The 14,201-nt window shown below is 37.1% G+C and overlaps 1 protein-coding gene across 12 annotated transcripts in view; it reads left to right on the top strand.

Annotated features, from left to right (window-relative positions):
- SENP6 (SUMO specific peptidase 6) overlaps positions 1-14,201 on the top strand; it is a 116,080-nt gene that overhangs the window by 49,979 nt on the left and 51,900 nt on the right. For 11 of the 12 annotated variants that reach the window (XM_023219266.1, XM_023219270.1, XM_023219274.1 and 8 more), the window contains 2 exons: positions 8,116-8,261; positions 12,065-12,362. In XM_023219266.1, the coding sequence (XP_023075034.1) occupies positions 8,116-8,261; positions 12,065-12,362 (444 nt within the window). Of the gene's footprint in view, positions 1-8,115; positions 8,262-11,975; positions 12,363-14,201 lie in introns of all 12 variants that reach the window. The other variant, XM_023219275.2, reaches the window with a different exon arrangement.

The raw sequence follows: 14,201 nt of genomic DNA, 5'->3' as shown, positions 1-14,201 counted from the left end.
TTGTATCCTTGTTAGAACAGACATATACTGTCTCTGAATGTACTTTTAATTATATTCTTCATGTAATTACATTATGTAATTACAACTCAATCACCTAATTTAGCACTACTTAACACACGTTAACTTTTGCTTTTTGTTCGTTTTTAAGACAGGGTCTTGTTCTGTCTCCCAGGCTGTAGTGCAGTGACATGATTATGGCTCACTGCAGCCTCGACCTCCTAGGCTTACATGATTCTCCCACCTCCACCACCAAGTAGCTGGGACCGCAGGCACATGCTGCCACATCCAGCTAATTTTTTTGTATTTTTTATAGAGATGAGGTTTCACAGTGTTGCCTAGTCTGCTGTCAGACTTCTGGGATCAAGCGATCTGCTTGCTTCAGCCTCCCAAAGTGCTGGGATTGCAGGTTTGGGCCACTGCTCTGGCCACATGTTTACTTTCAGCCAGTCAGGGTAACTGTTGTTAACATTTTAATATATAACTTTCCAGACCTTCTCTATGCACATATACTCATTTTTTAAATTGATACACAGTATTCATACTGTGTGTACTGTTCTGTATGTAACTTGCTTGTTGACTTTATGATACCTAGTTTTTACACTCTCATTAAAAGATGACAGACATGGAACCAGCATAGAAAACACAATTAAAGGAAGTTTAAGAATGAAATGCACCAGCCATGGTGGCTTACACCTTTAATCCCAGCATTTGGGGAGGCCAAAGCAGGAGGATCGCTTGAGCCCAGGAGTTTGAGACCAGCCTGGGCAACATGGTGAAACCCCAACTCTCCAAAAAAATACAAAAATTAGCCAGGTATAGTGGCACATGCCTGTAGTCCCAGCTGCTTGGGAGGCTGAGGCAGGAGGATCACCTGAGCCCAGGAGGTTGAGATTGCAGTGAGCCACAGTCGTGCCACTCTATTCCAACCTGAGCAACAGAGTGAGACCATATCTCAGAAAAATGAAAAGAATCAAATGATTCTTAAGTTTATGGAGGACTTCCTTACAAATTTTTTTTGACCTTATGATCTGACCCCCTCAGCCTCCCAAAGTGCTGGGATTACAAGCGTGAGCCACCATGCCCAGTTGCAAATTTGTATATCCAAGTTTCTATAATCTTTTTTAAAATGAATGTGTTGCGGCCCACTATATTTATGTGGCATAATTTTGTTTTCAATGTTTTGACATTTAAAATACTATTACTGTACTGGTACATTTATGTTATATATTTGATATATTTCTTTAGGTCAAATCCCTAGAAATAAAATTTCAGGGACAAATGATACACACATTTTTAAGACGATATGTTAATGCCAAAATGCCTTGTGTAGCTGGGCACAGTGGCTCATGCCTGTAATCCTAGCACTTTGGGAGGCCGAGGCAGGCGGATCACTTGAGGTCAGGAGTTTGAAACTAGTCTGGCCAACATGGTGAAATCCCATCACTACTAAAAATAAAAAAAAAAAAATAGCTGGGCGGCCGGAGAATCACTTGAACCTGGGAGGCGGAGGTTGCAGTGAGCCGAGATCACACTACTGCGCTCTAACCTGGGTGATGGAGTGAGACTCCATCTCAAAAGAAAAAATGCCGTGTAAAGGTGGTTAGCTCCCAGCACAGTATTACTTGAGTCGGCCTATTTTCTCCCACTTTTCAGCAACATTAGATTATTATCATTCTTTTAGTCTTTGCCAATCTGATCAAAATGTTTTTCTTCAATTTTCTTCGTAACTGGTGAGATATCTTACAGGTTTAATGGCCATTTGAATTTTATTTATGTCTGTCCATTTATTTATATGTCCTTTGCCTATTTATTACTTATTTAGCAACTCTTTGTTACCTCTGATGTAGATATCTTTCTTTCCCTTTTGTGGTTTTTCTGTTACTCCTTTTCTTTTCTTTTTTTTCTTTTTCTTTTTCTTTTTTTTTTTTTTGACAGAGTCTCACGCTTGTTGCCCAAGTGGAATGCAATGGCGCGATCTCAGCTCACCTCAACCTCTACCCCCCAGATTCAAGCAATTTTCCTGCCTCAGCCTCCTGAATAGCTGGGATTACAGGCCTGGGCCACTATGCCCGGCTAATTTTGTATTTTTTAGAGGAGACGGGGTTTCTCCATGTTGGTGAGGCTGGTCTCAAACTCCCAACCTCAGATGATCCCCCCGCCTCGGCCTCCCAAAGTGCTGGGATTACAGGTGTGAGCCACCATGCCTGGCCTTACTTTTTTCTAACGTTGTCAAATAGTAATTATAGTTGAACCTGTTGTTAAAGTTGGGTTTCCTTAGTGTTGTGTTTAGTAGCTTTTCCAACCCTGGAATTTTAAAAATATTCACCTTTATTTTCCAAAAATCCTTATAGATTTATTTTTATTTATTTACGTGTTTTTACATGTAAATCATTTTTATTTAACAGCATTATTTTATTAATTAACTTTGTTTTCTCTCAATGCGTTTGGGTGAATGTCAGGAATGCCTACTGAAGTATTTAATAAATTGCTCTAGGAATCAATTTCAACTGTATTTTTTCTCCTCATATTTTTGGAATGTTGTGGGGGTTTTTTTTAAAGTAGTTTACTTCGCAAATATATTTGTAAGTTTTCCACTGTCAGGTATGATTATTAATTCAAGCTTGCCTCGTGTCTTCATAAAATGACAGTGTCTGTTTTTGGGAAACTCAAGGGCTAGAGAGACTACAAACTTGTAAGCGTACTGTTGTAGAGTTGGAAAGTAGTATGTAAAAGCCAATTTAAAATGTGGTATAAAGGAGTGGTCACTGCCCTTTTCTGGAGTTTTATTTAAATCTTCACACACAAAGATGATGCCAAGCATGGTGGCTCATATCTGTAATCCCAGCACTTTGGGAGGCCAGGGTGGGAGGATCGCTTGAGCCCAGGCGTTCAAGACCAGACTGGCCAACGTGGTGAGACCCTGTCTCTATAAAATATAAAAAAATTAGCCAGGCGTGGTTATGAGCACCTGTAGTCCCAGCTACTCAAGAGGCAGAGGTGGGGGGATCCCTTGGGCCTGGCAGGTGAAGGCTGCAGTGAGCACAGGTTGAGGCTGCAGTGCACTGTGATCACGCCCCTGCGCTCCAGCCTGGGCTACAGAGTGAGACCCTATCTCAAAAACAAAACAAAACAAAATGTAAGTAAAGCTGAGTTTTGAATCGTTGGAGTTTGACATACCAAATTGAGGAGGAAAAGCTTTTCACCTAATGAGGATAGAATGCAAAGGCACAACAGGTGAAAGAGTCTCATCTTATTTTAACAAATGATATATTTGATTGGAGAATGGGTAGAGGATAGCCAGAGTTGAAGCCATAGAAGTAAGTAGAGGTAGATTGTCACGCTAAAGAGTTTTTACAAAATCCTATAGGCCAAAAGTATAGTATATAGCCAGAAGTGATTTTTAAAGAAGATAATGAGAATGTGATAGATACATGACTTTAGTTTTATTTTACATTGAAAGTCAGTTAGCAGCTATATGATGGAGAAAACCATTTTTTTTAGTTTGTCTTTCTCTTTTGAAAGATTATAAAAAATAATGTAAAAGCAAATACATAACCATTATAAAAATAATGGTTTGTATTCTATCACTGTCCTCTGGGTACTTATTTTTCAGCATATTAGTATCACAACTAAAATCTCAAATAAGAAAGTTAAGCCTCTTTGTTACCCTGCTTCTCCCACAATTTCTATTATGAAAATGTTTAAATATGCAGAAAAGTTGAAACTTCTACAGTGAACATGTGTATATCTACCACATGGGTTCTACAATTAACACTTTTCTGTTCTAGTCATCCCTTTATACGTTAATTCATCTTATTTTTTTGATGCATTTTAAAGTCGATTGCAGACGCCTGGTATACTTCTAAACACTTCAGTGGGCATATTATTAACTAGAGTTCAATATTTGTTTACAGTTTTATTTTCTTTTGAGGGCTTGTTTGGAAGTTCTAGCAGGGGAGCACAGCTACTTATATACCCTTGACCTTGACCCAAGACCGGTCCTCCTCTATCAGGGATGGTTATCCTCTTTAACCCAGCGTGCAGCTTTGGAAGGGATGCGCTGGGAGCGATGAGGGAGGAAGTAGACACCCACCTAGCCAAGCAGATCAGCGCAATTACCCCTGGCGATCAGTGGAGTGACAGATGTCACAGCCAGATCGCCCTCACATTCTTTCTTTTGAAATAAAATTTACTACAATGAAATACATAAATCTTAAGTATATAGTTCAATAAAATTTGAAAACTACATATCCGTTTCTAACCAAAATCCCCACGAGGACGGTAGTACAAATAGTATCAGCACCTTAGAAAGTTCCCTCATGTTCTTTCACAGTTAGTCCCTACCTCTTCCCCCTCAAATGTAAGCATTGTTCTGATTTTTCCTAGCATAGATTAATTTTATCTGTTCTAGGACTTCATGTAAATGGAATAATGCACTGTATACTCTTATGTGAGGCTTCTTTCACTCAGGATCTTCTTTTGATATTCATCCGTACTGTTGCTTGCATCAGTAGTTTGTTTCTTTTTAACATTGCATTGTATGGGTATACCAAGTTATTTATCGATTTTCCTGATGATGGACACCTAGGTTGTTTCCAGTTTTTTGTCTATTAAGAATAAAGCTGCTATGAACTTTCTTTTTATGGAGGATCTTTTTTTTAACTTGATTTTTTAAATGTGTCCTATTTATATCCAACCTGTATATAGATCACTCTTACCCAGTAATATCTTCCATAGTCTCCCCTTTTGTGCATACCTGGAAGTAGTGTAGTGTATTTAAAAAGACATTGAGCTAGGCTGGGTGTGGTGGTTCACGCCTGTAATCCCAACACTTTGGGAGGCTGAGGTAGGTGGATCACCTGAAGCCAGGAGTTGGAGACCAGCCTGGCCAGCATGGTGAAACCCTGTCTCTACTAAAAATACGAAAACTAGCCAGGCATGGTGATGCATGCCTGTAATCCCAGCTACTCAGGAGGCTGAGGCAGGAGAATTGCTTGAACCCCTGGAGACAGAGGTTGAGTGAGCTGAGATTGCGCCACTGCACTCCAGCCTGGGCGACAGAGCAAGACTCCATCTCAAAAAAACAAAAACAGACAAAACAAAACAAAGCATTGAGCTAGAAAATCTAGAAGGGAGTATCCTATTCTTCATGTTCCTACCACAGGGTCTTTGGTAAATACTCTTTATTCTCTTTCTCATCCCTATAAGAGGGATTCAGCATAATGTCACATGGTTTTCATCTTAAATACTTCTCTGGAGTAATCTGTTGGGGATTTGAGGCTACATCAGCCTAGCAAAAATCACTTCTGTGATCAGTTAGCTAGTAAAACTTCCATGGGCCACTTATTAAGTATTTGCCATCCTTGAACCGGTCCAATCTTAAGCTTTTTGCAATTTTATGTTTCTGCTGTAATTTGAGACTAGTTCATTTTTACTTGAGTTACCAAATCTTCTCAAGTGTTTTTCTCTTCTTTCCCTAGAAAATGGAATCCTAATGGAATTTCTTAACCCTGAGGCTAACATTTTTTGTGTTTTTTTCTTGACTCTCTGTACTCTAGTTTCCTATAACACTGTCAATCATTTATCATTTCTCCTCATGACGTTGGTTTCGAAAGTCTCAGCTTAACCTTCCTAATTGCTTCCTTTTTCTATCTCTTTCCTTCAGAACCTTATTAAAAACCTTGATTTAGGTAGGGATCAGAATTGTAATGTCATTTTTCTCTATTATCAATTAAAATTTTGCATTGTATCAAAGCTTGGGACATTTGTTTCCCTCTTATCATGGTAGAGAAAATGTAACATGGACATGATGATATAGGTACGGTGAAGAGAAGAGTGTGATTACATAATCAAGATGAAATGATACGGTTTTTTTAAATGTCAGTCTCCAGGATGCAGCAGAAAACTAATTAGATACATGTTTGAGCAAAATAATGTGCAAAGATACTGTGTGGCTTAAAAAGATTAATGAAGTATGTTTATAAGGAAAAAGCTTTCCTTTGGGTACCTTATCAAATTTAGTAAGGCCAAAAAAGCTTGTAGGGGCTTTTGTTTTAAGACTGCTTTACTGTACATTAAGTTTTTCAAATAATTGGTTGTGTGTTTCAGACAACTGTGCTTATTTTCCAGATTCCAGAATGTCTGCCTTCTTCTTATAGTGTCACAAAGTAACTTAGCCTTCATAAAAATAATAACACCTGGATGCTCTGGACTGAAGCAGCTGCTCTGTAACCTCAGATTTTAGATCTCTGGAGAAAAAAAGCAGTTTTTAGTTACTCTCTGGCCAGAGGCTAAGTCCTTATGGTTCTAGATCTGTGCATGAGTCATTATCTCTGTGTGTCAAAGGTTATGCCATTTTCAGAGATGACATAGTGACAGTGTCTCTTCCTCTGACCCCTGTAATTTCATTTTTTTTAATGTGTCATATAGTTTTATGTTTCTCATGTAATTCATTAATCCAGGAAACATTTATTAAGCCCTTGTGCAGTTTCTAGATGCTGGGAAGACACATGACTAAAACATCATTTCTGCTCTTCCCAGCACTGGCAATACAATGTGGGAACAGAAGTACAAATAACAATAAAATGAGAGCTATGAAAACTAAGGATTGCTTAATTGTGCCTAGAGTGGGGTAGAGGCAGCTTCTTAACAAAGAAGGGTTTGAATTCACCACATAGATTGGCAGAGCTTCACTTATGAAAAGAACAGCATATGTGAGGGTGAAAGAGAGAACATATGAAGAAATGAACCTTTCTGAGGTAGAGTTTGAGTGGAAGTAAGATTGAAACAGGAACTTCTGCTTGCCAAGAGATGGAATTTAGTTAGAGTGTTAGAATGACAAAGTCACAATTTTTAACTAGGTCACTTTGGCAGTAGTGGGGAAGGATTTAAAAGGAGCAAAATTGGGATAGAGGACATCAGTTTAGGCAAGAGTTAAGCATCAGAAATGTAGTGGCAGTGGGTTTGGAGAGGACAGAGTGAACTTAAGAACTATTTAGAAGTGAAGATGAAGGGACAAGGAGTAGTCATCGATTACTTAAACGTCTAGCGTTGGTGTCTAGGAAAATAGACATGCAAACAATGAGAGGATGATAATCACTTAGTGAAACTTTTTGTGATTGTACTAAGCAAGAATAATTATATAGGTTTCTTAAGACAGTGTTGTATATCAAACTAAATATTAGATAATGTTGATCTTTATGTCTACATAATCTTATTTTTAAAAACCAACTGATAGAAGAATATTAAATATAGGAAACTAGAAGTAGAAGTATTTAACAAAGCTAGGATTGTGCAGGTTAGTTATTTTGGTTTACAGATTCTTCACTTATGTTTTAGAAACATGTTTGGCCTTTTGCATACTTAATCCTTTGCTGATAAAGTCAGATTGTGGTAAATTTTAAATTGTCCTGGTTTGGAGTTCATCAAATCATTTGAAACTTCTAATTATATATGTAATGAAAATTATTAAATTTACATTAAAAATACCGAGAAAAATTACCTTGTGTGTTGTGAAGTTAAAAAAGAAAATTAGCTTGAGGCAGGTTTAGTTTAGTTTCCTTCACCAAACAATTGTACTGTTTGAATTCAGATTTTTCTCATTACTACTCTTAGAGTTAAGTGACTTGGAAAAAAAGAAAGAAACCAGCCTGGGCAACATAGGGAGACCCTGTCTCTACAAATAATAAAAGAATTAGCTGAGTGTGGCGGTGCGTACCTGTAGTTACAGCTAGTTTGGAGGCTGAGGTGGGAAGATCACTTGAGCTAGGGTGTTTGAGATTAGAGTAAGCTATGAGCATGCCACTGCACTCTAGCCTGGGCAACGAATGAGACCTTGTCTCCAAAAAAAAAAGGATTTGTGAGTATGTGAGTGGTTAGGCACAGGAAAGGTTTGTGTTACCTTAGTAGAACAAAATGAAGTTAAAGTGAAGAGGATGTTGATAACTTGATGAAGTGATCCACATTGTGGAGATCCTGCTGAGGAGTGAAAAATAAATAAGAGAAGAGTAAGCCAGGATATAACTATTGTTTGGTCTTATGTTCTGATTATTTTTTTGTTGAAACACTAGCTTATTTTAAGTAAAACTTAAACTTTATTTTTTCTCCTTCCTTTAGAACGTATAATGAAGAAAACAGAAGAGTCCGAATCACAAGTGGAGCCTGAAATTAAGAGGAAAGCACAACAGAAACGGCACTGTAGTACCTATCAGCCTACTTCTCCTCTATCTCCTGCTTCAAAAAAATGTTTAACCCATTTGGAGGTAAGTAGAGAAACTATTCTTTATTGCTAATCAGATTGTGTTTTTATTAATATTAGTTTCAGTACTTATTAAATTCTAGGTGATCTTTTATCATAGGACCGGAAGAGACCTGGAAAAGTTATTTAGGCAAACTTTTCTGCCTTCAGTAGATCATTTTTATGCTTGTCCAAAATATAGAATTTATTTTTCTATAAAGAGTTTATCAGCACTTCCCTGCAACATACTTCAAATGATTGCTGTCTGCCAGAAATTTTTTCAAATAATTTTAAGAGGTTGAAAAGTTAAAAAAACAAGTAGAAAGAAAATCTATATATTTATCTTCCAGATTCCTTGTTTTTCACATTTGCTTTATTGTCCTCGCTCTCTATGCCTTTTTCCCTCCCTCCTCCTGCCTACCCATAAACATGTATATATGTATTTTTTTGTACTGTTTGAATTGAAGTTACAAGCATGATGCCCATTTACCATTTAATACTTAAGTATGTGTGTTTTTGATTTTTTTTATAGTTAGAGTACATCTGTCAAAATCTCAGAATTAACATTGATCTGAAATTACCATCTAATCCACAGATCCCATTCAGATTTCACCTAAATAATGTCCTTTATGGGTATAGAATTCAATTCAGGGTCATGTGCTGCATTGAGTTGCCACAAATCTTTAGTCTTTTTTGATAGAAATAATTTCGGAGTCTCATCTTTCATAATCTTGGTATTTGTTGAGTAGTACAGGACACTTTGTGCCTCAAATTGGGTTTGTCTGATGTTTGTAAATTATGTATGTAGTTTTCAAGAATGCTTCAGAAATGATTCTGTAATCTTACTGCGTTATATCAGGAGACATATGATGTTGATTTTCACATTAATGATATTTTACCTTAGTTAAGATGTTCTAGATTTCTTCACTGCAATGTCAGTTAATAGGTTATTTTGACGAATTTACTAATAAGATTTCTAACATGAGCTAGAAGTATTTCTTATCCCACATTTATATATTCATTTATATCAGCATGTACATATGAATAGTTATTTTACTCAAAAGGGTTATAGTCTGTAACTTCCATGATGTTTCATGACTTACCTTGATGCTTCAATTGTCCCAAATTCCATGTGAGTCCCTTCAAGCTGGCCTCTGTTTTTTTTGACATGTCCCTATCATTCTTTTGAAGACATTTATGACATTGACTTCTCTACTTTTTAGTATAACAAGATGGTCTTAACTTATCTTGTATTTCTTTTTTTTTTTTCCCAAGATGGAGTCTTGCTTTGTCACCCAGGCTAGAGTCTGGGTGGCGTGATCTTGGCTCCCTGTAGCCTCCACCTCCCGGTTCAAGCAGTTCTTCTGTCTCAGCCTCCTGAGTATCTGGGACTACAGGTGCATGCCACCATACTTGGCTTGTTTTTGTATTTTTAGTAGAGATGGGGTTTCACCATGTTGGCCAGACTGGTCTTGAACTCCTGACCTCAGGTGATCCACCCACCTCAGCCTCCCAAAGTGCTGGGATTACAGGGTGAGCCACTGTGCCCGGCCATTATCTGTCTCAGCCCTAGAGTCATTCATTTCTCCGAGGAGCCATGCATACAAGGAAAAGGAAATATCTTCTCCTTAAAGTGGAGGGAACATATTTGGGCACTAGTTATGTTCATTCATGTGGGCATTATTGTTTCTCGGCCTTCTCAGTGGACAAAGCTAAGAAATACATGTGTGTGTATTAATATTTAATCCATATTAGAATCCATGAGTTCACACAATAACTCTAATTCCAGTCCAACACTACTGACTTTAATTTTTCCCACGTTGCATGTTTGTAACTCCCCTCTCCAGAAGTGATTAACTTGACTCCCATCATCCCCAGTGTTTTACCTGTTAGCTTAGTTTTTCTTTATGTGGTAATGTCCTGCCATGCCAACCTAAGTTTGGCTCAGGCCATACTGATATCACCTACTGATTAGTCTAGATAAAGGAGGAGGAAAGCTCCTGCCTAGATACAACATCTTTTGTCCATTGGACGTGCCCACTGAAAACCTCAGTTTGTTTGTTTTTAAAGTTCAGGGGTACACATACAGGATGTGCAGGTTTGTTACATAGGTAAACATGTGCTGTGGTGGTTGCTGCACAGATCATCCCATCACCTAGGTATTAAACACAACAATAATTACTTATTAATAAAAGTCTTCCTTCTTCTACTCTATTCCTATGCCAGTTGTTCCAATTTTCTTCTTAGTGGAAATAAAGAATTGTAGCCCAGCCTCTATGTAATCTTTAATTCCTAGACAAGGTTAGTGGTTTTTCTTTCCATGTATAGTCTCTGAAATTCTACACTATGTACCACTTGTAAGAAAACAAGATCTGTGGGCCAGGTGCGGTGGCTCACGACTGTAATCCCAGCACTTTGGGAGGCCGAGACAGGTGGATCACCTGAGGTCAGGAGTTTGAAACCAATCTGGCCAATATGGTGAAATCCTGTCTCTACTAAAAATACAAAAATTAGCTGAGCATGGTGGTGGGCACCTGTAGTCCCAGCTACTTGGGAGGCTGAGGCGGGAGAATCTGTTGAACCCTGGAGGCAGAGGTTGCAGTGAGCCGAGATCGTGCCATTACACTCCAGCCTGGACAACAAGAGCAAATCTCCTTCTCTAAATAAATAAATAAATGAAAAAGAAAACAAGGTCTGTGAATTTAATGGGATTAACATCTTTAGGATATTTAATAAAAATGACATAGTCTCAAAGACAGACTTATTACATGCAGTTGGTTATTTATAGGTTGTCTTGCAGATACTATGTGATATGTAGTTTGGAATTATTTAATTTTGTAAAAAGCCTTCCACTTCTGACCAAAGCAGGGAATGAGATTTTAATCAGTTTTTCTTTTTCTTGAATTTTTTTTGTTTGGAGAGATTGGATGTTGCTATGTTGCCCAGGCCGGTCTCGAACTCTTGGCTCTAAACAGTCCTACTGCCTCAGCCTCCCAGTGTGCTGGGATTACAGACCTGAGCCATGATGTCCAGGCTTAGTCAGTTTTTGTTTTCCAAAAGAAATTATACTTAACATAAAATTTTTATGAAAATATATTACTTTACAGTATTCTCTACTAAAACTGAGCAGTATTGAGATTCTAGTTTTTAGAGAATTAGGTTGATAAAATGTTAATCTCTAGTTTTTATCATGAAAGTTTTTTTAATCTTACTCAGTGTAGTGTATCTGTATTTTGTTCCTAATTCTCACAGAGTTCCAAGATATATGTTTCTTAGCTGATGGAAGGCGTATGGTAATAGCTCAGAACATACTTCCTTTCATATTTTAATCTTGGGGATTTTAATAGTAGGAATGTGTTTTTTCTGTTTTAGTATCAATTTTATGAGAGGAAATAGCACTTTTCCATGGAGTTCTTTTCATTTAGATATGCCCTCTTTACCTTTATTATAGACACTAATGTAATGGAGCCAGTCAGTACTCAGCTTGATCGTATCCTCAGATTCTTGGTGACAGAGTTAATTTATATATAGCTGACTGCTAGACTGGATAGTCTTGAAAATTTCTTCCAGCATTTTGATATTAAATCCCAACTAACATGACTTATTTAGGATCTCATGGTAGCCATGATGGTAATGATGGGGAAGAGAGGGACTTAATTTTGAGACTTTGAGGGGATTCCTTAATGATGCAATAAAATGCCAAAATCTTTTATTTCTTTTGTTCTTTTGGAACTTAAAGTTTCTGAACACCGTGAATGTTGTCCAAAATGTGGAAAAGAAAAAGAAAATCAGACCAAATGCCAAAGTTATGGTGTTCTTTTTTCTAAGGATTTGCAAAGAAATTGCAGACAAGCTATTACTTTGAATGAGTCTGCTGGACCATTATTAAGAACGTCAATTCATCAGAATTCTGGAGGACAGAAGTCACAAAACACAGGATTAACAACCAAGAAGTTTTATGGCAACAGTATGGAAAAGATTCCAATTGATATTATTGTGAATTGTGATGAGAGTAAACACACTTATTTACAGACTAATGGAAAAGTCATTTTACCTGGGGCAAAAATACCCAAAATCACAAACTTGAAAGAAAGGAAAACAAGTTTGTCAGACCTAAATGATCCAAGTAAGTATTTTACTCCCTTTAATATTGCTTATATCAATCCAATATTTTTCAGATATTTTTTTACAACCAGTCTCTCTAACCCCATATGTATTTTTAATGTAAATGTGAGCTTAAAACTAATCTTGTTCTCATCCTGTCCATCTTAAATAGTTAAAAAAAAAAAAAAAAAAAAAAAACACACACACACTCAGAACTTGACCCTAGTCTTAGATGAATTTCTAGTTAAAACCAGCATTCTGACTTTGGCCAGGTTAATTTAATCTTTCTGATCTGTAAATGGGTATATCTCCTGCTGATAGTGAATTTTTTTCTGGGGTGGGGGGCAGCTAAAATAACATAAAATACGCGTAGCCCAATAAAATATTTGACATGCAATATCCTTACCACATTTGTTCCTAAATCTGCATCATGTCTTTTTACTCTTGTGTGTATGCATATGGCATGCAGTCCTTGTTTACAATAAATAGCAAAAGATTAGAATTTATTGGGGACTGGTTGACTAGAGTACACAGTGATAAAGGAGTGAAAGATCTGATAAACTGTGTAATTTCCAAGATCCTTAATTAAGTGAGTAATGCGAGCTACCGATGAGAGTGTATACTGTGGAGAATGAGCATACTTTCTTTTAAAAAATAGAAACTGGACATAGTGGTGTCCCAGCCACTCCGGAGACTGAGATGAGAGAATTGCTTGAGTCCAGGAGTTGAAGCGTAGCCAGGGCAATATAGCAAGACCCTGTTGCTTAAAAAAAAATTAATAATTGTAAATAGAACACTAGACTTTCCTTTTAATATATACTTGTGCCATTTTTCATTAAAAATACAGTTCATGGGCCTTTTTAAAAAATCTGTATACATGTATACACATACATCTGTATGTATATATACATCTATCTATGTCAAGTACTACACTAAGCCTTTTACATACCATTTGTTCCTTGCAACAATTCTGTGAAATAGATACCCTTATTGTCCTTAATTCTACGGAGAACAGAAATTGAGCTAAATAACCAGTAAGTGGCAAAACCCCACCTCCCAAATGCTATGTATGTAAATCTGTTTAGATTGTCTAATCTGGCCTGTTAGGTTTTCTGCTAATGAAAGACCAGTGTTGAAAGAGAAACCATGCTCAGTATTTGTTCCTGAGACCGGACAGTAAAATTAAAAAGACAGGTAGAGAAATGGTGAGATGATGCTTCTCTGGGACATGTACATTACTCAGTAAAAATTAAGCATTTATGTTTGAAATACTAATAAAGAAAAATTCCTCCTTCAAGTTCATGCATTCTTCAACGTATGACTTTTGAATGCTTTTTCTGTGTCAGGCTATTTCAGGCCTGACGATATAGCAGTGAACAAGACAATGTCCCTGCTGTGTTATAGTTTATGTGTAGCAGGGGGAAACAGATAAGCAAGTGAACATCTGCAACAAAGAACAACAGAAAATTTAAATCAGTTAATTTGACTGTGAGTGTGCTTACTTTATTGGGTTATCAAAGTGATATTTAAACTAAAACTTGGTGGCCAGAATGCATAATATTGAGGGAAGTAGAATTCAGACAGGAGCAAGCTTGTGGTGTTTGAGGGACAGAAATACTGACTAGTGTGCCTGGAGGATAAAGAGACAAAAAACAGAATATTATGAGAAAATTGGACAAATAGGCAGGGGCCAGATTATGTAAATTTATAAACCATAGCAAGGAGTTTGTATTTGACTCAAATACAAAATGAGTGGCTTTGCGGAATTAAGATACAGAGATAGATTTGCTAAGATTCAGTAATGAGTACAAGGTATAAGAACAAATTATCATCGTAGTGTCTTTTCTTGCTCACATCCATT

Source organism: Piliocolobus tephrosceles, chromosome 5, assembly GCF_002776525.5.
Source record: "Piliocolobus tephrosceles isolate RC106 chromosome 5, ASM277652v3, whole genome shotgun sequence".
Taxonomy (NCBI): domain Eukaryota; kingdom Metazoa; phylum Chordata; class Mammalia; order Primates; family Cercopithecidae; genus Piliocolobus; species Piliocolobus tephrosceles.
Note: the sequence above shows the minus strand (reverse complement) of the source record. Positions and strands in the feature narration are given on the sequence as shown.